The 25163-nt window shown below is 47.2% G+C and overlaps 1 protein-coding gene across 1 annotated transcript in view; it reads right to left on the bottom strand.

Annotated features, from left to right (window-relative positions):
- Positions 1-25163, bottom strand: part of LOC115127108 (Golgi integral membrane protein 4-like) — an 80209-nt gene continuing 55046 nt past the window's right edge. Inside the window, exon 17 of the mRNA XM_065024975.1 lies at positions 1-649. Coding sequence (XP_064881047.1) covers positions 512-649 — 138 coding nt within the window. The 3' untranslated portion in view covers positions 1-511. The remainder of the gene's footprint in view (positions 650-25163) is intronic.

Genomic DNA, 25163 nt, shown 5'->3' with positions numbered 1-25163 from the left:
TGTTTTTTTGTTGTTTTTTTACTATTATTGGCATCAATGATCGTGTAGGTTTCTCCTGCAGTAATGACAATTACTTTCATAGAGCTTTGAGAACGTTGGAAAAAACATTTTCAACTCCACCCATAACGATCATCATATCTATAATAAATAAACAGAAGATTGGAAAGCAGGTCCTACTAAACATACATTGAGAGGAATTTGCTGTAAAAAAACGAAACAGTAAATACAACTGTGATAAAAACTAAAGCCTGACAGTCAAATAGACAAACCTCCAATCTGGGCACAAACAAATAGCATACAGTAACATGACCTTCTCATGTCTGTCTGATGTCACTGGATGGACTGACAGACTTATAGATTGTATTCCCAGTTCCAGTACAATAATTATGTTCAGAAGTTCATCAGTTCCAGTCCAACACAGAATGGAATGCCAAGTGGGTGACTTAGAGAGATCTGATTGGCTCCCAGTGATGGGGAAAGGCACTCTCATTGGTCAATGTCTCTATTCATCTCACATCTCCCTTCGATTGGGCCGCTTGTCCTGTCCAACCCCCACCTCTTCCTCGTAGTTCTCTTCCTCGTTGAGCTCTTCTTCCTTTCTGTGTTCTCCCTCTTTTCCTGCTGGGACCTCCTGGTCTTTCACTTCCTCCTGCAGCCGAACAAACACATTCACCAGGTGGGTAAGACCATAGACAGGATGTGGAGTGGAGCAATGTTCTAGACTAACTCTAGGACCTGCCACCGACCTAACACTCTAGAGCAGCCTGATACATAACTCTAGGACCTGCCACTGACCTAACACTCTAGAGCAGCCTGATACATATACATAACTCTAGGACCTGCCACTGACCTAACAGTCTAGAGCAGCCTGATACATAACTCTAGGACCTGCCACCGACCTAACAGTCTAGAGCAGCCTGATACATAACTCTAGGATCTGCCACTGACCTAACACTCTAGAGCAGCCTGATACATACATAACTCTAGGACCTAACACCTCACTCTAGAGCAGCCTGATACATATACATAACTCTAGGACCTGCCACCGACCTAACACTCTAGAGCAGCCTGATACATATACATAACTCTAGGACCTGCCACTGACCTAACAGTCTAGAGCAGCCTGATACATAACTCTAGGACCTGCCACTGACCTAACACTCTTCAGCAGCCTGATACATATACATAACTCTAGGACCTGCCACCGACCTAACACTCTAGAGCAGCCTGATACATATACATAACTCTAGGACCTGCCACTGACCTAACACTCTAGAGCAGCCTGATACATAACTCTAGGATCTGCCACCGACCTAACAGTCTAGAGCAGCCAGATACATCTACATAACTCTAGGACCTGCCACCGACCTAACACTCTAGAGCAGCCTGATACATATACATAACTCTAGGACCTGCCACTGACCTAACACTCTAGAGCAGCCTGATACATATACATAACTCTAGGACCTGCCACTGACCTAACAGTCTAGAGCAGCCTGATACATAACTCTAGGACCTGCCACTGACCTAACACTCTAGAGCAGCCTGATACATAACTCTAGGACCTGCCACTGACCTAACACTCTAGAGCAGCCTGATACATATACATAACTCTAGGACCTGCCACTGACCTAACACTCTAGAGCAGCCTGATACATAACTCTAGGACCTGCCACTGACCTAACACTCTAGAGCAGCCTGATACATAACTCTAGGACCTGCCACCGACCTAACAGTCTAGAGCAGCCTGATACATATACATAACTCTAGGACCTGCCACCGACCTAACACTCTAGAGCAGCCTGATACATATACATAACTCTAGGACCTGCCACTGACCTAACACTCTAGAGCAGCCTGATACATATACATAACTCTAGGACCTGCCACTGACCTAACACTCTAGAGCAGCCTGATACATAACTCTAGGACCTGCCACTGACCTAACACTCTAGAGCAGCCTGATACATAATAACTCTAGGACCTGCCACTGACCTAACAGTCTAGAGCAGCCTGATACATATACATAACTCTAGGACCTGCCACTGACCTAACACTCTAGAGCAGCCTGATACATATACATAACTCTAGGACCTGCCACTGACCTAACACTCTAGAGCAGCCTGATACATAACTCTAGGACCTGCCACTGACCTAACACTCTAGAGCAGCCTGATACATAACTCTAGGACCTGCCACCGACCTAACACTCTAGAGCAGCCTGATACATATACATAACTCTAGGACCTGCCACTGACCTAACACTCTAGAGCAGCCTGATACATATACATAACTCTAGGACCTGCCACTGACCTAACACTCTAGAGCAGCCTGATACATATACATAACTCTAGGACCTGCCACTGACCTAACACTCTAGAGCAGCCTGATACATAACATAACTCTAGGACCTGCCACTGACCTAACACTCTAGAGCAGCCTGATACATATACATAACTCTAGGACCTGCCACTGACCTAACAGTCTAGAGCAGCCTGATACATATACTAACTCTAGGACCTGCCACTGACCTAACCTCTAGAGCAGCCTGACATAACTCTAGACCTGCCACTGACCTAACAGCCTGATACATATACATAACTCTAGGACCTGCCACTGACCTAACACTCTAGAGCAGCCTGATACATATACATAACTCTAGGACCTGCCACTGACCTAACACTCTAGAGCAGCCTGATACATATACATAACTCTAGGACCTGCCACTGACCTAACACTCTAGAGCAGCCTGATACATATACATAACTCTAGGACCTGCCACCGACCTAACACTCTAGAGCAGCCTGATACATAACATAACTCTAGGACCTGCCACCGACCTAACACTCTAGAGCAGCCTGATACATAACTACCTGCCACTACCTAACACTCTAGAGAGCCTGATACATAACAGGACCTGCCACCTAACACTCTAGAGCAGCCTGATACATAACTCTAGGACCTGCCACTGACCTAACACTCTAGAGCAGCCTGATACATAACTCTAGGACCTGCCACTGACCTAACACTCTAGAGCAGCCTGATACATAACTCTAGGACCTGCCACCGACCTAACACTCTAGAGCAGCCTGATACATAACTCTAGGACCTGCCACTGACCTAACACTCTAGAGCAGCCTGATACATAACTCTAGGACCTGCCACCGACCTAACACTCTAGAGCAGCCTGATACATATACATAACTCTAGGACCTGCCACTGACCTAACACTCTAGAGCAGCCTGATACATATACATAACTCTAGGACCTGCCACTGACCTAACAGTCTAGAGCAGCCTGATACATAACTCTAGGACCTGCCACTGACCTAACACTCTAGAGCAGCCTGATACATATACATAACTCTAGGACCTGCCACCGACCTAACACTCTAGAGCAGCCTGATACATATACATAACTAGGACCTGCCACCGACCTAACAGTCTAGAGCAGCCTGATACATATACATAACTCTAGGACCTGCCACTGACCTAACACTCTAGAGCAGCCTGATACATAACTCTAGGACCTGCCACTGACCTAACACTCTAGAGCAGCCTGATACATATACATAACTCTAGGACCTGCCACTGACCTAACACTCTAGAGCAGCCTGATACATATACATAACTCTAGGACCTGCCACTGACCTAACAGTCTAGAGCAGCCTGATACATATACATAACTCTAGGACCTGCCACTGACCTAACAGTCTAGAGCAGCCTGATACATAACTCTAGGATCTGCCACTGACCTAACACTCTAGAGCAGCCTGATACATATACATAACTCTAGGACCTGCCACTGACCTAACACTCTAGAGCAGCCTGATACATAACATAACTCTAGGACCTGCCACTGACCAACAGTCTAGAGCAGCCTGATACATAACTCTAGGACACCGACCTAACAGTCTAGAGCAGCCTGATACATAACTATACATAACTCTAGGAGCCTGCCACCTGACCCTAACACTCTAGAGCAGCCTGATACATAACTAACTCTAGGACCTGCCACTGACCTAACACTCTAGAGCAGCCTGATACATATACATAACTCTAGGACCTGCCACTGACCTAACAGTCTAGAGCAGCCTGATACATAACTCTAGGACCTGCCACTGACCTAACAGAGCAGCCTCTAGAGCAGCCTGATACATAACATCTAACTCTAGGACCTGCCACTGACCTAACACTCTAGAGCAGCCTGATACATAACTCTAGGACCTGCCACTGACCTAACACTCTAGAGCAGCCTGATACATATACATAACTCTAGGACCTGCCACCGACCTAACACTCTAGAGCAGCCTGATACATAACTCTAGGACCTGCCACTGACCTAACACTCTAGAGCAGCCTGATACATAACATAACTCTAGGACCTGCCACTGACCTAACACTCTAGAGCAGCCTGATACATAACTCTCTAGGACCTGCCACTGACCTAACACTCTAGAGCAGCCTGATACATATACATAACTCTAGGACCTGCCACTGACCTAACAGTCTAGAGCAGCCTGATACATAACTCTAGGACCTGCCACCGACCTAACACTCTAGAGCAGCCTGATACATAACTCTAGGACCTGCCACCGACCTAACACTCTAGAGCCTGATACATAACTCTGATACACCTAACACTCTAGAGCAGCCTGATACTAACTCTAGGACCTGCCACTGACCTAACACTCTAGAGCAGCCTGATACATATACATAACTCTAGGACCTGCCACTGACCTAACACTCTAGAGCAGCCTGATACATAACTCTAGGACCTGCCACTGACCTAACACTCTAGAGCAGCCTGATACATATACATAACTCTAGGACCTGCCACTGACCTAACACTCTAGAGCAGCCTGATACATATACATAACTCTAGGACCTGCCACTGACCTAACACTCTAGAGCAGCCTGATACATATACATAACTCTAGGACCTGCCACTGACCTAACACTCTAGAGCAGCCTGATACATATACATAACTCTAGGACCTGCCACCGACCTAACACTCTAGAGCAGCCTGATACATAACTCTAGGACCTGCCACCGACCTAACACTCTAGAGCAGCCTGATACATAACTCTAGGACCTGCCACTGACCTAACACTCTAGAGCAGCCTGATACATATACATAACTCTAGGACCTGCCACTGACCTAACACTCTAGAGCAGCCTGATACATATACATAACTCTAGGACCTGCCACTGACCTAACACTCTAGCTCTAGGACCTGCCACTGACCTAACACTCTAGAGCAGCCTGATACATATACATAACTCTAGGACCTGCCACCGACCTAACACTGTCTAGAGCAGCCTGATACATAACTCTAGGACCTGCCACTGACCTAACACTCTAGAGCAGCCTGATACATAACTCTAGGACCTGCCACTGACCTAACACTCTAGAGCAGCCTGATACATATACATAACTCTAGGACCTGCCACTGACCTAACACTCTAGAGCAGCCTGATACATATACATAACTCTAGGACCTGCCACTGACCTAACACTCTAGAGCAGCCTGATACATATACATAACTCTAGGACCTGCCACCTGACCTAACACTCTAACTCTAGGACCTGCCACTGACCTAACACTCTAGCAGCCTGATACATATACATAACTCTAGGACCTGCCACTGACCTAACACTCTAGAGCAGCCTGATACATATACATAACTCTAGGACCTGCCACTGACCTAACACTCTAGAGCAGCCTGATACATAACTCTAGGACCTGCCACTGACCTAACACTCTAGAGCAGCCTGATACATATACATAACTCTAGGACCTGCCACTGACCTAACAGTCTAGAGCAGCCTGATACATATACATAACTCTAGGACCTGCCACCGACCTAACACTCTAGAGCAGCCTGATACATATACATAACTCTAGGACCTGCCACTGACCTAACACTCTAGAGCAGCCTGATACATAACTCTAGGACCTGCCACTGACCTAACACTCTAGAGCAGCCTGATACATAACTCTAGGACCTGCCACTGACCTAACACTCTAGAGCAGCCTGATACATAACTCTAGGACCTGCCACCGACCTAACTCTAGGCAGCCTGATACATAACTCTAGGACCTGACCTAACACTCTAGAGCAGCCTGATACATATACATAACTCTAGGACCTGCCACTGACCTAACACTCTAGAGCAGCCTGATACATATACATAACTCTAGGACCTGCCACTGACCTAACACTCTAGAGCAGCCTGAACATAACTCTAGGACCTGCCACTGACCTAACACTCTAGAGCAGCCTGATACATAACATAACTCTAGGACCTGCCACTGACCTAACACTCTAGAGCAGCCTGATACATAACATAACTCTAGGACCTGCCACCGACCTAACACTCTAGAGCAGCCTGATACATAACTCTAGGACCTGCCACTGACCTAACACTCTAGAGCAGCCTGATACATATACATAACTCTAGGACCTGCCACTGACCTAACACTCTAGAGCAGCCTGATACATATACATAACTCTAGGACCTGCCACTGACCTAACACTCTAGAGCAGCCTGATACATATACATAACTCTAGGACCTGCCACTGACCTAACAGTCTAGAGCAGCCTGATACATAACTCTAGGACCTGCCACTGACCTAACACTCTAGAGCAGCCTGATACATATACATAACTCTAGGACCTGCCACCGACCTAACACTCTAGAGCAGCCTGATACATAACTCTAGGACCTGCCACTGACCTAACACTCTAGAGCAGCCTGATACATAACTCTAGGACCTGCCACTGACCTAACACTCTAGAGCAGCCTGATACATATACATAACTCTAGGACCTGCCACTGACCTAACAGTCTAGAGCAGCCTGATACATATACATAACTCTAGGACCTGCCACCGACCTAACACTCTAGAGCAGCCTGATACATAACTCTAGGACCTGCCACACCTAACACTCTAGAGCAGCCTGATACATAACTCTAGGACCTGCCACCGACCTAACACTCTAGAGCAGCCTGATACATATCTACCTGCCACCGACCTAACACTCTAGAGCAGCCTGCCACTCTAGGACCTAACACCTAGAGCAGCCTGATACATATACATAACTCTAGGACCTGCCACTGACCTAACACTCTAGAGCAGCCTGATACATATACATAACTCTAGGACCTGCCACTGACCTAACACTCTAGAGCAGCCTGATACATAACTCTAGGACCTGCCACTGACCTAACACTCTAGAGCAGCCTGATACATATACATAACTCTAGGACCTGCCACTGACCTAACACTCTAGAGCAGCCTGATACATATACATAACTCTAGGACCTGCCACTGACCTAACACTCTAGAGCAGCCTGATACATATACATAACTCTAGGACCTGCCACTGACCTAACACTCTAGAGCAGCCTGATACATATACATAACTCTAGGACCTGCCACTGACCTAACAGTCTAGAGCAGCCTGATACATAACATAACTCTAGGACCTGCCACTGACCTAACACTCTAGAGCAGCCTGATACATATACATAACTCTAGGACCTGCCACCGACCTGAGCAGCCTGATACATAACTCTAGACCTAACAACACTCTAGAGCAGCCTGATACATAACTCTAGGATCTGCCACCAACCTAACAGTCTAGAGCAGCCTGATACATAACTCTAGGACCTGCCACTGACCTAACACTCTAGAGCAGCCTGATACATAACTCTAGGACCTGCCACTGACCTAACACTCTAGAGCAGCCTGATACATAACTCTAGGACCTGCCACTGACCTAACACTCTAGAGCAGCCTGATACATAACTCTAGGACCTGCCACTGACCTAACACTCTAGAGCAGCCTGATACATATACATAACTCTAGGACCTGCCACTGACCTAACACTCTAGAGCAGCCTGATACATATACATAACTCTAGGACCTGCCACCGACCTAACACTCTAGAGCAGCCTGATACATATACATAACTCTAGGACCTGCCACTGACCTAACACTCTAGAGCAGCCTGATACATAACTCTAGGACCTGCCACTGACCTAACACTCTAGAGCAGCCTGATACATATACATAACTCTAGGACCTGCCACTGACCTAACACTCTAGAGCAGCCTGATACATATACATAACTCTAGGACCTGCCACTGACCTAACACTCTAGAGCAGCCTGATACATAACTCTAGGACCTGCCACTGACCTAACACTCTAGAGCAGCCTGATACATATACATAACTCTAGGACCTGCCACCGACCTAACACTCTAGAGCAGCATAACTCTAGGACCTGCCACCGACCTAACACTCTAGAGCAGCCTGATACATAACTCTAGGACCTGCCACTGACCTAACACTCTAGAGCAGCCTGATACATAACTCTAGGACCTGCCACCGACCTAACAGTCTAGAGCAGCCTGATACATAACTCTAGGACCTGCCACCGACCTAACAGTCTAGAGCAGCCTGATACATAACTCTAGGACCTGCCACTGACCTAACACTCTAGAGCAGCCTGATACATATACATAACTCTAGGACCTGCCACTGACCTAACACTCTAGAGCAGCCTGATACATATACATAACTCTAGGACCTGCCACCGACCTAACACTCTAGAGCAGCCTGATACATAACTCTAGGACCTGCCACTGACCTAACACTCTAGAGCAGCCTGATACATATACATAACTCTAGGACCTGCCACTGACCTAACACTCTAGAGCAGCCTGATACATATACATAACTCTAGGACCTGCCACTGACCTAACAGTCTAGAGCAGCCTGATACATAACTCTAGGACCTGCCACTGACCTAACACTCTAGAGCAGCCTGATACATATACATAACTCTAGGACCTGCCACTGACCTAACAGTCTAGAGCAGCCTGATACATATACTAACTCTAGGACCTGCCACTGACCTAACACTCTAGAGCAGCCTGATACATATACATAACTCTAGGACCTGCCACTGACCTAACACTCTAGAGCAGCCTGATACATATACATAACTCTAGGACCTGCCACTGACCTAACAGTCTAGAGCAGCCTGATACATAACTCTAGGACCTGCCACTGACCTAACACTCTAGAGCAGCCTGATACATATACATAACTCTAGGACCTGCCACTGACCTAACACTCTAGAGCAGCCTGATACATATACATAACTCTAGGACCTGCCACTGACCTAACACTCTAGAGCAGCCTGATACATAACTCTAGGACCTGCCACCGACCTAACACTCTAGAGCAGCCTGATACATAACTCTAGGACCTGCCACTGACCTAACACTCTAGAGCAGCCTGATACATAACTCTAGGACCTGCCACTGACCTAACACTCTAGAGCAGCCTGATACATATACATAACTCTAGGACCTGCCACTGACCTAACACTCTAGAGCAGCCTGATACATAACTCTAGGACCTGCCACTGACCTAACACTCTAGAGCAGCCTGATACATAACTCTAGGATCTGCCACCAACCTAACAGTCTAGAGCAGCCTGATACATAACTCTAGGACCTGCCACTGACCTAACACTCTAGAGCAGCCTGATACATAACTCTAGGACCTGCCACCGACCTAACACTCTAGAGCAGCCTGATACATATACATAACTCTAGGACCTGCCACTGACCTAACACTCTAGAGCAGCCTGATACATATACATAACTCTAGGACCTGCCACTGACCTAACACTCTAGAGCAGCCTGATACATATACATAACTCTAGGACCTGCCACTGACCTACAGTCTAGAGCAGCCTGATACATAACTCTAGGACCTGCCACTGACCTAACACTCTAGAGCAGCCTGATACATATACATAACTCTAGGACCTGCCACTGACCTAACAGTCTAGAGCAGCCTGATACATATACATAACTCTAGGACCTGCCACTGACCTAACACTCTAGAGCAGCCTGATACATATACATAACTCTAGGACCTGCCACTGACCTAACACTCTAGAGCAGCCTGATACATATACATAACTCTAGGACCTGCCACTGACCTAACACTCTAGAGCAGCCTGATACATATACATAACTCTAGGACCTGCCACTGACCTAACACTCTAGAGCAGCCTGATACATAACTCTAGGACCTGCCACCGACCTAACACTCTAGGACCTGCCACCGACCTAACACTCTAGAGCAGCCTGATACATAACTCTAGGACCTGCCACTGACCTAACACTCTAGAGCAGCCTGATACATAACATAACTCTAGGACCTGCCACCGACCTAACACTCTAGAGCAGCCTGATACATAACTCTAGGACCTGCCACTGACCTAACACTCTAGAGCAGCCTGATACATATACATAACTCTAGGACCTGCCACTGACCTAACACTCTAGAGCAGCCTGATACATATACATAACTCTAGGACCTGCCACCTAACACTCTAGACCTAACACTCTAGAGCAGCCTGATACATAACTCTAGGACCTGCCACTGACCTAACACTCTAGAGCAGCCTGATACATATATAACTCTAGGACCTGCCACTGACCTAACACTCTAGAGCAGCCTGATACATAACATAACTCTAGGACCTGCCACTGACCTAACACTCTAGAGCAGCCTGATACATAACTCTAGGACCTGCCACTGACCTAACACTCTAGAGCAGCCTGATACATATACATAACTCTAGGACCTGCCACTGACCTAACACTCTAGAGCAGCCTGATACATATACATAACTCTAGGACCTGCCACCGGAGCAGCCTGATACATAACTCTAGGACCTGCCACTGACCTAACACTCTAGAGCAGCCTGATACATAACTCTAGGACCTGCCACTGACCTAACACTCTAGAGCAGCCTGATACATATACATAACTCTAGGACCTGCCACTGACCTAACAGACTAGAGCAGCCTGATACATAACTCTAGGACCTGCCACTGACCTAACACTCTAGAGCAGCCTGATACATATACATAACTCTAGGACCTGCCACTGACCTAACACTCTAGAGCAGCCTGATACATATACATAACTCTAGGACCTGCCACTGACCTAACACTCTAGAGCAGCCTGATACATATACATAACTCTAGGACCTGCCACTGACCTAACACTCTAGAGCAGCCTGATACATATACATAACTCTAGGACCTGCCACTGACCTAACACTCTAGAGCAGCCTGATACATAACTCTAGGACCTGCCACTGACCTAACACTCTAGAGCAGCCTGATACATAACATAACTAGGACCTGCCACCGACCTAACACTCTAGAGCAGCCTGATACATAACTAACACTCTAGAGCAGCCTGATACATAACTCTAGGACCTGCCACTGACCTAACACTCTAGAGCAGCCTGATACATATACATAACTCTAGGACCTGCCACTGACCTAACACTCTAGAGCAGCCTGATACATACATAACTCTAGGACCTGCCACTGACCTAACACTCTAGAGCAGCCTGATACATATACATAACTCTAGGACCTGCCACCGACCTAACACTCTAGAGCAGCCTGATACATAACTCTAGGACCTGCCACTGACCTAACTCTAGGACCTGCCACCTGACCCTAACACTCTAGAGCAGCCTGATACATATACATAACTCTAGGACCTGCCACTGACCTAACACTCTAGAGCAGCCTGATACATATACATAACTCTAGGACCTGCCACTGACCTAACACTCTAGAGCAGCCTGATACATATACATAACTCTAGGACCTGCCACTGACCTAACACTCTAGAGCAGCCTGATACATAACTCTAGGACCTGCCACTGACCTAACACTCTAGAGCAGCCTGATACATATACATAACTCTAGGACCTGCCACCGACCTAACAGTCTAGAGCAGCCTGATACATAACTCTAGGACCTGCCACTGACCTAACACTCTAGAGCAGCCTGATACATATACATAACTCTAGGACCTGCCACTGACCTAACACTCTAGAGCAGCCTGATACATATACATAACTCTAGGACCTGCCACTGACCTAACACTCTAGAGCAGCCTGATACATATACATAACTCTAGGACCTGCCACTGACCTAACACTCTAGAGCAGCCTGATACATATACATAACTCTAGGACCTGCCACTGACCTAACACTCTAGAGCAGCCTGATACATAACTCTAGGACCTGCCACTGACCTAACACTCTAGAGCAGCCTGATACATATACATAACTCTAGGACCTGCCACTGACCTAACACTCTAGAGCAGCCTGATACATATACATAACTCTAGGACCTGCCACTGACCTAACACTCTAGAGCAGCCTGATACATATACATAACTCTAGGACCTGCCACTGACCTAACACTCTAGAGCAGCCTGATACATATACATAACTCTAGGACCTGCCACTGACCTAACACTCTAGAGCAGCCTGATACATATACATAACTCTAGGACCTGCCACCGACCTAACAGTCTAGAGCAGCCAGATACATAACTCTAGGACCTGCCACCGACCTAACAGTCTAGAGCAGCCTGATACATAACTCTAGGACCTGCCACTGACCTAACACTCTAGAGCAGCCTGATACATAACTCTAGGACCTGCCACCGACCTAACACTCTAGAGCAGCCTGATACATAACTCTAGGACCTGCCACTGACCTAACACTCTAGAGCAGCCTGATACATAACTCTAGGACCTGCCACCGACCTAACAGTCTAGAGCAGCCTGATACATAACTCTAGGACCTGCCACTGACCTAACACTCTAGAGCAGCCTGATACATAACTCTAGGACCTGCCACTGACCTAACACTCTAGAGCAGCCTGATACATATACATAACTCTAGGACCTGCCACTGACCTAACACTCTAGAGCAGCCTGATACATATACATAACTCTAGGACCTGCCACTGACCTAACACTCTAGAGCAGCCTGATACATAACATAACTCTAGGACCTGCCACTGACCTAACACTCTAGAGCAGCCTGATACATATAACTCTAGGACCTGCCACTCTAGGACCTAACACTCTAGAGCAGCCTGATACATAACTCTAGGACCTGCCACTACCTAACACTCTAGAGCAGCCTGATACATATACATAACTCTAGGACCTGCCACTGACCTAACACTCTAGAGCAGCCTGATACATATACATAACTCTAGGACCTGCCACTGACCTAACACTCTAGAGCAGCCTGATACATAACTCTAGGACCTGCCACCGACCTAACACTCTAGAGCAGCAGATACATATACATAACTCTAGGACCTGCCACTGACCTAACACTCTAGAGCAGCCTGATACATAACTCTAGGACCTGCCACTGACCTAACACTCTAGAGCAGCCTGATACATAACTCTAGGACCTGCCACTGACCTAACACTCTAGAGCAGCCTGATACATATACATAACTCTAGGACCTGCCACTGACCTAACACTCTAGAGCAGCCTGATACATAACTCTAGGACCTGCCACTGACCTAACACTCTAGAGCAGCCTGATACATAACTCTAGGACCTGCCACCGACCTAACACTCTAGAGCAGCCTGATACATATACATAACTCTAGGACCTGCCACTGACCTAACACTCTAGAGCAGCCTGATACATATACATAACTCTAGGACCTGCCACACCTAACAGAGAGCAGCCTGATACATAACTCTAGGACCTGCCACTGACCTAACACTCTAGAGCAGCCTGATACATAACATAACTCTAGGACCTGCCACTGACCTAACACTCTAGAGCAGCCTGATACATATACATAACTCTAGGACCTGCCACTGACCTAACACTCTAGAGCAGCCTGATACATATACATAACTCTAGGACCTGCCACCGACCTAACACTCTAGAGCAGCCTGATACATATACATAACTCTAGGACCTGCCACTGACCTAACACTCTAGAGCAGCCTGATACATAACTCTAGGACCTGCCACTGACCTAACACTCTAGAGCAGCCTGATACATAACTCTAGGACCTGCCACCGACCTAACACTCTAGACAGCTAACAGGACCTCTAGAGCAGCCTGATACATAACTCTAGGACCTGCCACTGACCTAACACTCTAGAGCAGCCTGATACATATACATAACTCTAGGACCTGCCACTGACCTAACACTCTAGAGCAGCCTGATACATATACATAACTCTAGGACCTGCCACTGACCTAACACTCTAGAGCAGCCTGATACATATACATAACTCTAGGACCTGCCACCGACCTAACACTCTAGAGCAGCCTGATACATAACTCTAGGACCTGCCACTGACCTAACACTCTAGAGCAGCCTGATACATATACTCTAGGACCTGCCACACCTAACACTCTAGAGCAGCCTGATACATAACTCTAGGACCTGCCACTGACCTAACACTCTAGAGCAGCCTGATACATAACTCTAGGACCTGCCACTGACCTAACACTCTAGAGCAGCCTGATACATAACTCTAGGACCTGCCACCGACCTAACACTCTAGAGCAGCCTGATACATATACATAACTCTAGGACCTGCCACTGACCTAACACTCTAGAGCAGCCTGATACATATACATAACTCTAGGACCTGCCACTGACCTAACACTCTAGAGCAGCCTGATACATATACATAACTCTAGGACCTGCCACCGACCTAACACTCTAACAGTCTAGAGCAGCCTGATACATATACATAACTCTAGGACCTGCCACTGACCTAACACTCTAGAGCAGCCTGATACATAACTCTAGGACCTGCCACCGACCTAACACTCTAGAGCAGCCTGATACATATACATAACTCTAGGACCTGCCACTGACCTAACACTCTAGAGCAGCCTGATACATATACATAACTCTAGGACCTGCCACTGACCTAACACTCTAGAGCAGCCTGATACATATACATAACTCTAGGACCTGCCACTGACCTAACACTCTAGAGCAGCCTGATACATATACATAACTCTAGGACCTGCCACTGACCTAACACTCTAGAGCAGCCTGATACATAACTCTAGGACCTGCCACTGACCTAACACTCTAGAGCAGCCTGATACATATACATAACTCTAGGACCTGCCACTGACCTAACACTCTAGAGCAGCCTGATACATAACTCTAGGACCTGCCACTGACCTAACACTCTAGAGCAGCCTGATACATATACATAACTCTAGGACCTGCCACTGACCTAACACTCTAGAGCAGCCTGATACACATAACTCTAGGACCTGCCACCGACCTAACAGTCTAGAGCAGCCTGATACATATACTCTAGGACCTGCCACTGACCTAACACTCTAGAGCAGCCTGATACATATACATAACTCTAGGACCTGCCACTGACCTAACACTCTAGAGCAGCCTGATACATATACATAACTCTAGGACCTGCCACTGACCTAACAGTCTAGAGCAGCCTGATACATATACATAACTCTAGGACCTGCCACCGACCTAACACTCTAGAGCAGCCTGATACATATACATAACTCTAGGACCTGCCACTGACCTAACACTCTAGAGCAGCCTGATACATATACATAACTCTAGGACCTGCCACCGACCTAACACTCTAGAGCAGCCAGGACCTGCCACACCTAACACTCTAGAGCAGCCTGATACATAACTCTAGGACCTGCCATAACACTCTAGAGCAGCCTGATAACTAACTAGGACCTGCCACTGACCTAACACTCTAGAGCAGCCTGATACATAACTCTAGGACCTGCCACTGACCTAACACTCTAGAGCAGCCTGATACATAAACATAACTCTAGGACCTGCCACTGACCTAACACTCTAGAGCAGCCTGATACATAACTCTAGGATCTGCCACCAACCTAACAGTCTAGAGCAGCCTGATACATAACTCTAGGACCTGCCACTGACCTAACACTCTAGAGCAGCCTGATACATAACTCTAGGATCTGCCACCGACCTAACAGTCTAGAGCAGCCTGATACATAACTCTAGGACCTGCCACTGACCTAACACTCTAGAGCAGCCTGATACATAACTCTAGGACCTGCCACCGACCTAACACTCTAGAGCAGCCTGATACATATACATAACTCTAGGACCTGCCACTGACCTAACACTCTAGAGCAGCCTGATACATATACATAACTCTAGGACCTGCCACTGACCTAACACTCTAGAGCAGCCTGATACATATACATAACTCTAGGACCTGCCACCAACCTAACACTCTAGAGCAGCCTGATACATAACTCTAGGACCTGCCACTGACCTAACACTCTAGAGCAGCCTGATACATATACATAACTCTAGGACCTGCCACTGACCTAACACTCTAGAGCAGCCTGATACATATACATAACTCTAGGACCTGCCACTGACCTAACACTCTAGAGCAGCCTGATACATATACATAACTCTAGGACCTGCCACTGACCTAACACTCTAGAGCAGCCTGATACATAACTCTAGGACCTGCCACTGACCTAACACTCTAGAGCAGCCTGATACATATACATAACTCTAGGACCTGCCACTGACCTAACACTCTAGAGCAGCCTGATACATATACATAACTCTAGGACCTGCCACTGACCTAACACTCTAGAGCAGCCTGATACATATACATAACTCTAGGACCTGCCACTGACCTAACACTCTAGAGCAGCCTGATACATATACATAACTCTAGGACCTGCCACTGACCTAACACTCTAGAGCAGCCTGATACATAACTCTAGGACCTGCCACTGACCTAACACTCTAGAGCAGCCTGATACATAACTCTCTAGGACCTGCCACCGACCTAACACTCTAGAGCAGCATATACTCTAGACCTGCAGCCTGATACATAACTCTAGGACCTGCCACCGACCTAACACTCTAGAGCAGCATAACTCTAGGACCTGCCACCGACCTAACACTCTAGAGCAGCCTGATACATAACTCTAGGACCTGCCACTGACCTAACACTCTAGAGCAGCCTGATACATAACTCTAGGACCTGCCACCGACCTAACACTCTAGAGCAGCCTGATACATAACTCTAGGACCTGCCACTGACCTAACACTCTAGAGCAGCCTGATACATATACATAACTCTAGGACCTGCCACTGACCTAACACTCTAGAGCAGCCTGATACATATACATAACTCTAGGACCTGCCACTGACCTAACACTCTAGAGCAGCCTGATACATAACTAACTCTAGGACCTGCCACTGACCTAACACTCTAGAGCAGCCTGATACATAACTCTAGGACCTGCCACTGACCTAACACTCTAGAGCAGCCTGATACATATACATAACTCTAGGACCTGCCACTGACCTAACAGTCTAGAGCAGCCTGATACATATACATAACTCTAGGACCTGCCACCGACCTAACACTCTAGAGCAGCCTGACCTGCCACTGACCTACATAGAGCAGCCTGATACATAACTCTAGGACCTGCCACTGACCTAACACTCTAGAGCAGCCTGATACATAACTCTAGGACCTGCCACTGACCTAACACTCTAGAGCAGCCTGATACATATACATAACTCTAGGACCTGCCACTGACCTAACACTCTAGAGCAGCCTGATACATAACTAACTCTAGGACCTGCCACTGACCTAACACTCTAGAGCAGCCTGATACATAACTCTAGGACCTGCCACTGACCTAACACTCTAGAGCAGCCTGATACATAACTCTAGGATGCCACATACCTAACACTCTAAGCAGCCTGATACATATACATACTCTAGGACCTGCCACTGACCTAACACTCTAGAGCAGCCTGATACATATACATAACTCTAGGACCTGCCACTGACCTAACACTCTAGAGCAGCCTGATACATAACTCTAGGACCTGCCACTGACCTAACACTCTAGAGCAGCCTGATACATAACTCTAGGACCTGCCACCGACCTAACACTCTAGAGCAGCCTGATACATAACTCTAGGACCTGCCACTGACCTAACACTCTAGAGCAGCCTGATACATAACTCTAGGACCTGCCACCGACCTAACACTCTAGAGCAGCCTGATACATATACATAACTCTAGGACCTGCCACTGACCTAACACTCTAGAGCAGCCTGATACATATACATAACTCTAGGACCTGCCACTGACCTAACACTCTAGAGCAGCCTGATACATATACATAACTCTAGGACCTGCCACTGACCTAACACTCTAGAGCAGCCTGATACATATACATAACTCTAGGACCTGCCACTGACCTAACACTCTAGAGCAGCCTGATACATAACTCTAGGACCTGCCACTGACCTAACACTCTAGAGCAGCCTGATACATATACATAACTCTAGGACCTGCCACCGACCTAACAGTCTAGAGCAGCCTGATACATAACTCTAGGACCTGCCACTGACCTAACACTCTAGAGCAGCCTGATACATATACATAACTCTAGGACCTGCCACTGACCTAACACTCTAGAGCAGCCTGATACATATACATAACTCTAGGACCTGCCACTGACCTAACACTCTAGAGCAGCCTGATACATATACATAACTCTAGGACCTGCCACCGACCTAACACTCTAGAGCAGCCTGATACATATACATAACTCTAGGACCTGCCACTGACCTAACACTCTAGAGCAGCCTGATACATATACATAACTCTAGGACCTGCCACTGACCTAACACTCTAGAGCAGCCTGATACATATACATAACTCTAGGACCTGCCACCGACCTAACAGTCTAGAGCAGCCAGATACATAACTCTAGGACCTGCCACCGACCTAACAGTCTAGAGCAGCCTGATACATAACTAACTCTAGGCACATAACTGCCACCGACCTAACACTCTAGAGCAGCCTGATACATAACTACTAACTCTAGGACCTGCCACTGACCTAACACTCTAGAGCAGCCTGATACATAACTCTAGGACCTGCCACTGACCTAACACTCTAGAGCAGCCTGATACATAACTCTAGGATCTGCCACCAACCTAACAGTCTAGAGCAGCCTGATACATAACTCTAGGACCTGCCACTGACCTAACACTCTAGAGCAGCCTGATACATAACTCTAGGATAACCTCAGTCTAGAGCAGCCTGATACATAACTCTAGGACCTGCCACTGACCTAACACTCTAGAGCAGCCTGATACATAACTCTAGGACCTGCCACCGACCTAACACTCTAGAGCAGCCTGATACATATACATAACTCTAGGACCTGCCACTGACCTAACACTCTAGAGCAGCCTGATACATATACATAACTCTAGGACCTGCCACTGACCTAACACTCTAGAGCAGCCTGATACATATACATAACTCTAGGACCTGCCACCAACCTAACACTCTAGAGCAGCCTGATACATAACTCTAGGACCTGCCACTGACCTAACACTCTAGAGCAGCCTGATACATAACATAACTCTAGGACCTGCCACTGACCTAACACTCTAGAGCAGCCTGATACATATACATAACTCTAGGACCTGCCACTGACCTAACACTCTAGAGCAGCCTGATACATATACATAACTCTAGGACCTGCCACCAACCTAACACTCTAGAGCAGCCTGATACATAACTCTAGGACCTGCCACTGACCTAACACTCTAGAGCAGCCTGATACATATACATAACTCTAGGACCTGCCACTGACCTAACACTCTAGAGCAGCCTGATACATATACATAACTCTAGGACCTGCCACTGACCTAACAGTCTAGAGCAGCCTGATACATATACATAACTCTAGGACCTGCCACCGACCTAACACTCTAGAGCAGCCTGATACATATACATAACTCTAGGACCTGCCACTGACCTAACACTCTAGAGCAGCCTGATACATAACTACATACTGACCTAACTCTAGGACCTGATACATAACTCTAGGACCTGCCACCGACCTAACACTCTAGAGCAGCATAACTCTAGGACCTGCCACCGACCTAACACTCTAGAGCAGCCTGATACATAACTCTAGGACCTGCCACCGACCTAACACTCTAGAGCAGCATAACTCTAGGACCTGCCACCGACCTAACACTCTAGAGCAGCCTGATACATAACTCTAGGACCTGCCACTGACCTAACACTCTAGAGCAGCCTGATACATAACTCTAGGACCTGCCACTGACCTAACACTCCTAACACTCTAGAGCAGCCTGATACATATACATAACTCTAGGACCTGCCACTGACCTAACACTCTAGAGCAGCCTGATACATATACATAACTCTAGGACCTGCCACTGACCTAACACTCTAGAGCAGCCTGATACATATACATAACTCTAGGACCTGCCACTGACCTAACACTCTAGAGCAGCCTGATACATAACTCTAGGACCTGCCACTGACCTAACACTCTAGAGCAGCCTGATACCTAACTCTAGGACCTGCCACCCTAACACTCTAGAGCAGCCTGATACATATACATAACTCTAGGACCTGCCACTGACCTAACACTCTAGAGCAGCCTGATACATAACTCTCTAGGACCTGCCACCGACCTAACACTCTAGAGCAGCCTGATACATAACTCTAGGACCTGCCACTGACCTAACACTCTAGAGCAGCCTGATACATATACATAACTCTAGGACCTGCCACTGACCTAACACTCTAGAGCAGCCTGATACATATACATAACTCTAGGACCTGCCACCGACCTAACACTCTAGAGCAGCCTGATACATATACATAACTCTAGGACCTGCCACTGACCTAACACTCTAGAGCAGCCTGATACATATACATAACTAGGACCTGCCACTGACCTAACACTCTAGAGCAGCCTGATACATATACATAACTCTAGGACCTGCCACTGACCTAACACTCTAGAGCAGCCTGATACATAACTCTAGGACCTGCCACTGACCTAACACTCTAGAGCAGCCTGATACATAACTCTAGGACCTGCCACTGACCTAACACTCTAGAGCAGCCTGATACATAACCTGCCACCAACCTAACACTCTAGAGCAGCCTGATACATAACTCTAGGACCTGCCACTGACCTAACACTCTAGAGCAGCCTGATACATAACTCTAGGATCTGCCACCGACCTAACAGTCTAGAGCAGCCTGATACATAACTCTAGGACCTGCCACTGACCTAACACTCTAGAGCAGCCTGATACATAACTCTAGGACCTGCCACCGACCTAACACTCTAGAGCAGCCTGATACATATACATAACTCTAGGACCTGCCACTGACCTAACACTCTAGAGCAGCCTGATACATATACATAACTCTAGGACCTGCCACTGACCTAACACTCTAGAGCAGCCTGATACATATACATAACTCTAGGACCTGCCACCAACCTAACACTCTAGAGCAGCCTGATACATAACTCTCTAGGACCTGCCACTGACCTAACACTCTAGAGCAGCCTGATACATATACATAACTCTAGGACCTGCCACTGACCTAACACTCTAGAGCAGCCTGATACATATACATAACTCTAGGACCTGCCACTGACCTAACACTCTAGAGCAGCCTGATACATATACATAACTCTAGGACCTGCCACTGACCTAACACTCTAGAGCAGCCTGATACATAACTCTAGGACCTGCCACTGACCTAACACTCTAGAGCAGCCTGATACATATACATAACTCTAGGACCTGCCACTGACCTAACACTCTAGAGCAGCCTGATACATATACATAACTCTAGGACCTGCCACTGACCTAACACTCTAGAGCAGCCTGATACATATACATAACTCTAGGACCTGCCATAATACATATACATAACTCTAGGACCTGCCACTGACCTAACACTCTAGAGCAGCCTGATACATAACTAACTAGGACCTGCCACTGACCTAACACTCTAGAGCAGCCTGATACATAACTCTAGGACCTGCCACCGACCTAACACTCTAGAGCAGCCTGATAACTCTAGGACCTGCCACCGACCTAACACTCTAGAGCAGCCTGATACATAACTCTAGGACCTGCCACTGACCTAACACTCTAGAGCAGCCTGACCTACACCTAACACTCTAGAGCAGCCTGATACATAACTCTAGGACCTGCCACTGACCTAACACTCTAGAGCAGCCTGATACATATACATAACTCTAGGACCTGCCACTGACCTAACACTCTAGAGCAGCCTGATACATATACATAACTCTAGGACCTGCCACTGACCTAACACTCTAGAGCAGCCTGATACATATACATAACTCTAGGACCTGCCACTGACCTAACACTCTAGAGCAGCCTGATACATAACTCTAGGACCTGCCACTGACCTAACACTCTAGAGCAGCCTGATACATATACATAACTCTAGGACCTGCCACTGACCTAACACTCTAGAGCAGCCTGATACATATACATAACTCTAGGACCTGCCACTGACCTAACACTCTAGAGCAGCCTGATACATATACATAACTCTAGGACCTGCCACCGACCTAACACTCTAGAGCAGCCTGATACATAACTCTAGGACCTGCCACTGACCTAACACTCTAGAGCAGCCTGATACATATACATAACTCTAGGACCTGCCACTGACCTAACACTCTAGAGCAGCCTGATACATATACATAACTCTAGGACCTGCCACCGACCTAACACTCTAGAGCAGCCTGATACATATACATAACTCTAGGACCTGCCACTGACCTAACACTCTAGAGCAGCCTGATACATATACATAACTAGGACCTGCCACTGACCTAACACTCTAGAGCAGCCTGATACATATACATAACTCTAGGACCTGCCACTGACCTAACACTCTAGAGCAGCCTGATACATATACATAACTCTAGGACCTGCCACCGACCTAACACTCTAGAGCAGCCTGATACATAACTCTAGGACCTGCCACCGACCTAACAGTCTAGAGCAGCCTGATACATAACTCTAGGATCTGCCACTGACCTAACACTCTAGAGCAGCCTGATACATAACTCTAGGACCTGCCACTGACCTAACACTCTAGAGCAGCCTGATACATAACTCTAGGACCTGCCACTGACCTAACACTCTAGAGCAGCCTGATACATAACTCTAGGACCTGCCACTGACCTAACACTCTAGAGCAGCCTGATACATATACATAACTCTAGGACCTGCCACTGACCTAACACTCTAGAGCAGCCTGATACATAACATAACTCTAGGACCTGCCACCGACCTAACACTCTAGAGCAGCCTGATACATATACATAACTCTAGGACCTGCCACCACCTAACACTCTAGAGCAGCCTGATACATAACTCTAGGACCTGCCACTGACCTAACACTCTAGAGCAGCCTGATACATATACATAACTCTAGGACCTGCCACTGACCTAACACTCTAGAGCAGCCTGATACATAACTAACTCTAGGACCTGCCACTGACCTAACACTCTAGAGCAGCCTGATACATATACATAACTCTAGGACCTGCCACCAACCTAACACTCTAGAGCAGCCTGATACATAACTCTAGGACCTGCCACTGACCTAACACTCTAGAGCAGCCTGATACATATACATAACTCTAGGACCTGCCACTGACCTAACACTCTAGAGCAGCCTGATACATATACATAACTCTAGGACCTGCCACTGACCTAACAGAGCCTGATACATAAACTCTAGGACCTGCCACCGACCTAACACTCTAGAGCAGCCTGATACATATACATAACTCTAGGACCTGCCACTGACCTAACACTCTAGAGCAGCCTGATACATAACTCTAGGACCTGCCACTGACCTAACACTCTAGAGCAGCCTGATACATAACTAGGACCTGCCACCGACCTAACTAACTCTAGGACCTGCCACTGACCTAACACTCTAGAGCAGCCTGATACATAACTCTAGGACCTGCCACTGACCTAACACTCTAGAGCAGCCTGATACATAACTCTAGGACCTGCCACCGACCTAACACTCTAGAGCAGCCTGATACATAACTCTAGGACCTGCCACCCTAACACTCTAGAGCAGCCTGATACATATACATAACTCTAGGACCTGCCACTGACCTAACACTCTAGAGCAGCCTGATACATATACATAACTCTAGGACCTGCCACTGACCTAACACTCTAGAGCAGCCTGATACATATACATAACTCTAGGACCTGCCACCGACCTAACACTCTAGAGCAGCCTGATACATAACTCTAGGACCTGCCACTGACCTAACACTCTAGAGCAGCCTGATACATATACATAACTCTAGGACCTGCCACTGACCTAACACTCTAGAGCAGCCTGATACATATACATAACTCTAGGACCTGCCACCGACCTAACAGTCTAGAGCAGCCTGATACATATACATAACTCTAGGACCTGCCACCGACCTAACACTCTAGAGCAGCCTGATACATAACTCTAGGACCTGCCACTGACCTAACACTCTAGAGCAGCCTGATACATATACATAACTCTAGGACCTGCCACTGACCTAACACTCTAGAGCAGCCTGATACATATACATAACTCTAGGACCTGCCACCGACCTAACACTCTAGAGCAGCCTGATACATATACATAACTCTAGGACCTGCCACCGACCTAACACTCTAGAGCAGCCTGATACATATACATAACTCTAGGACCTGCCACTGACCTAACACTCTAGAGCAGCCTGATACATATACATAACTCTAGGACCTGCCACCGACCTAACACTCTAGAGCAGCCTGATACATAACTAACTCTAGGACCTGCCACCGACCTAACAGTCTAGAGCAGCCAGATACATAACTCTAGGACCTGCCACCGACCTAACAGTCTAGAGCAGCCTGATACATAACTCTAGGACCTGCCACTGACCTAACACTCTAGAGCAGCCTGATACATAACTCTAGGACCTGCTACTGACCTAACACTCTAGAGACCTAACACTCTAGAGCAGCCTAACACTCTAGACATGATACATAACTCTAGGACCTGCCACTGACCTAACACTCTAGAGCAGCCTGATACATATACATAACTCTAGGACCTGCCACTGACCTAACACTCTAGAGCAGCCTGATACATATACATAACTCTAGGACCTGCCACTGACCTAACACTCTAGAGCAGCCTGATACATATACATAACTCTAGGACCTGCCACTGACCTAACACTCTAGAGCAGCCTGATACATAACTCTAGGACCTGCCACTGACCTAACACTCTAGAGCAGCCTGATACATAACATAACTCTAGGACCTGCC

The sequence above is a fragment of the Oncorhynchus nerka genome, linkage group LG11 (assembly GCF_034236695.1).
Source record: "Oncorhynchus nerka isolate Pitt River linkage group LG11, Oner_Uvic_2.0, whole genome shotgun sequence".
Lineage (NCBI taxonomy): Eukaryota > Metazoa > Chordata > Actinopteri > Salmoniformes > Salmonidae > Oncorhynchus > Oncorhynchus nerka.
This window is presented reverse-complemented; position numbering and strand designations above follow the sequence as displayed.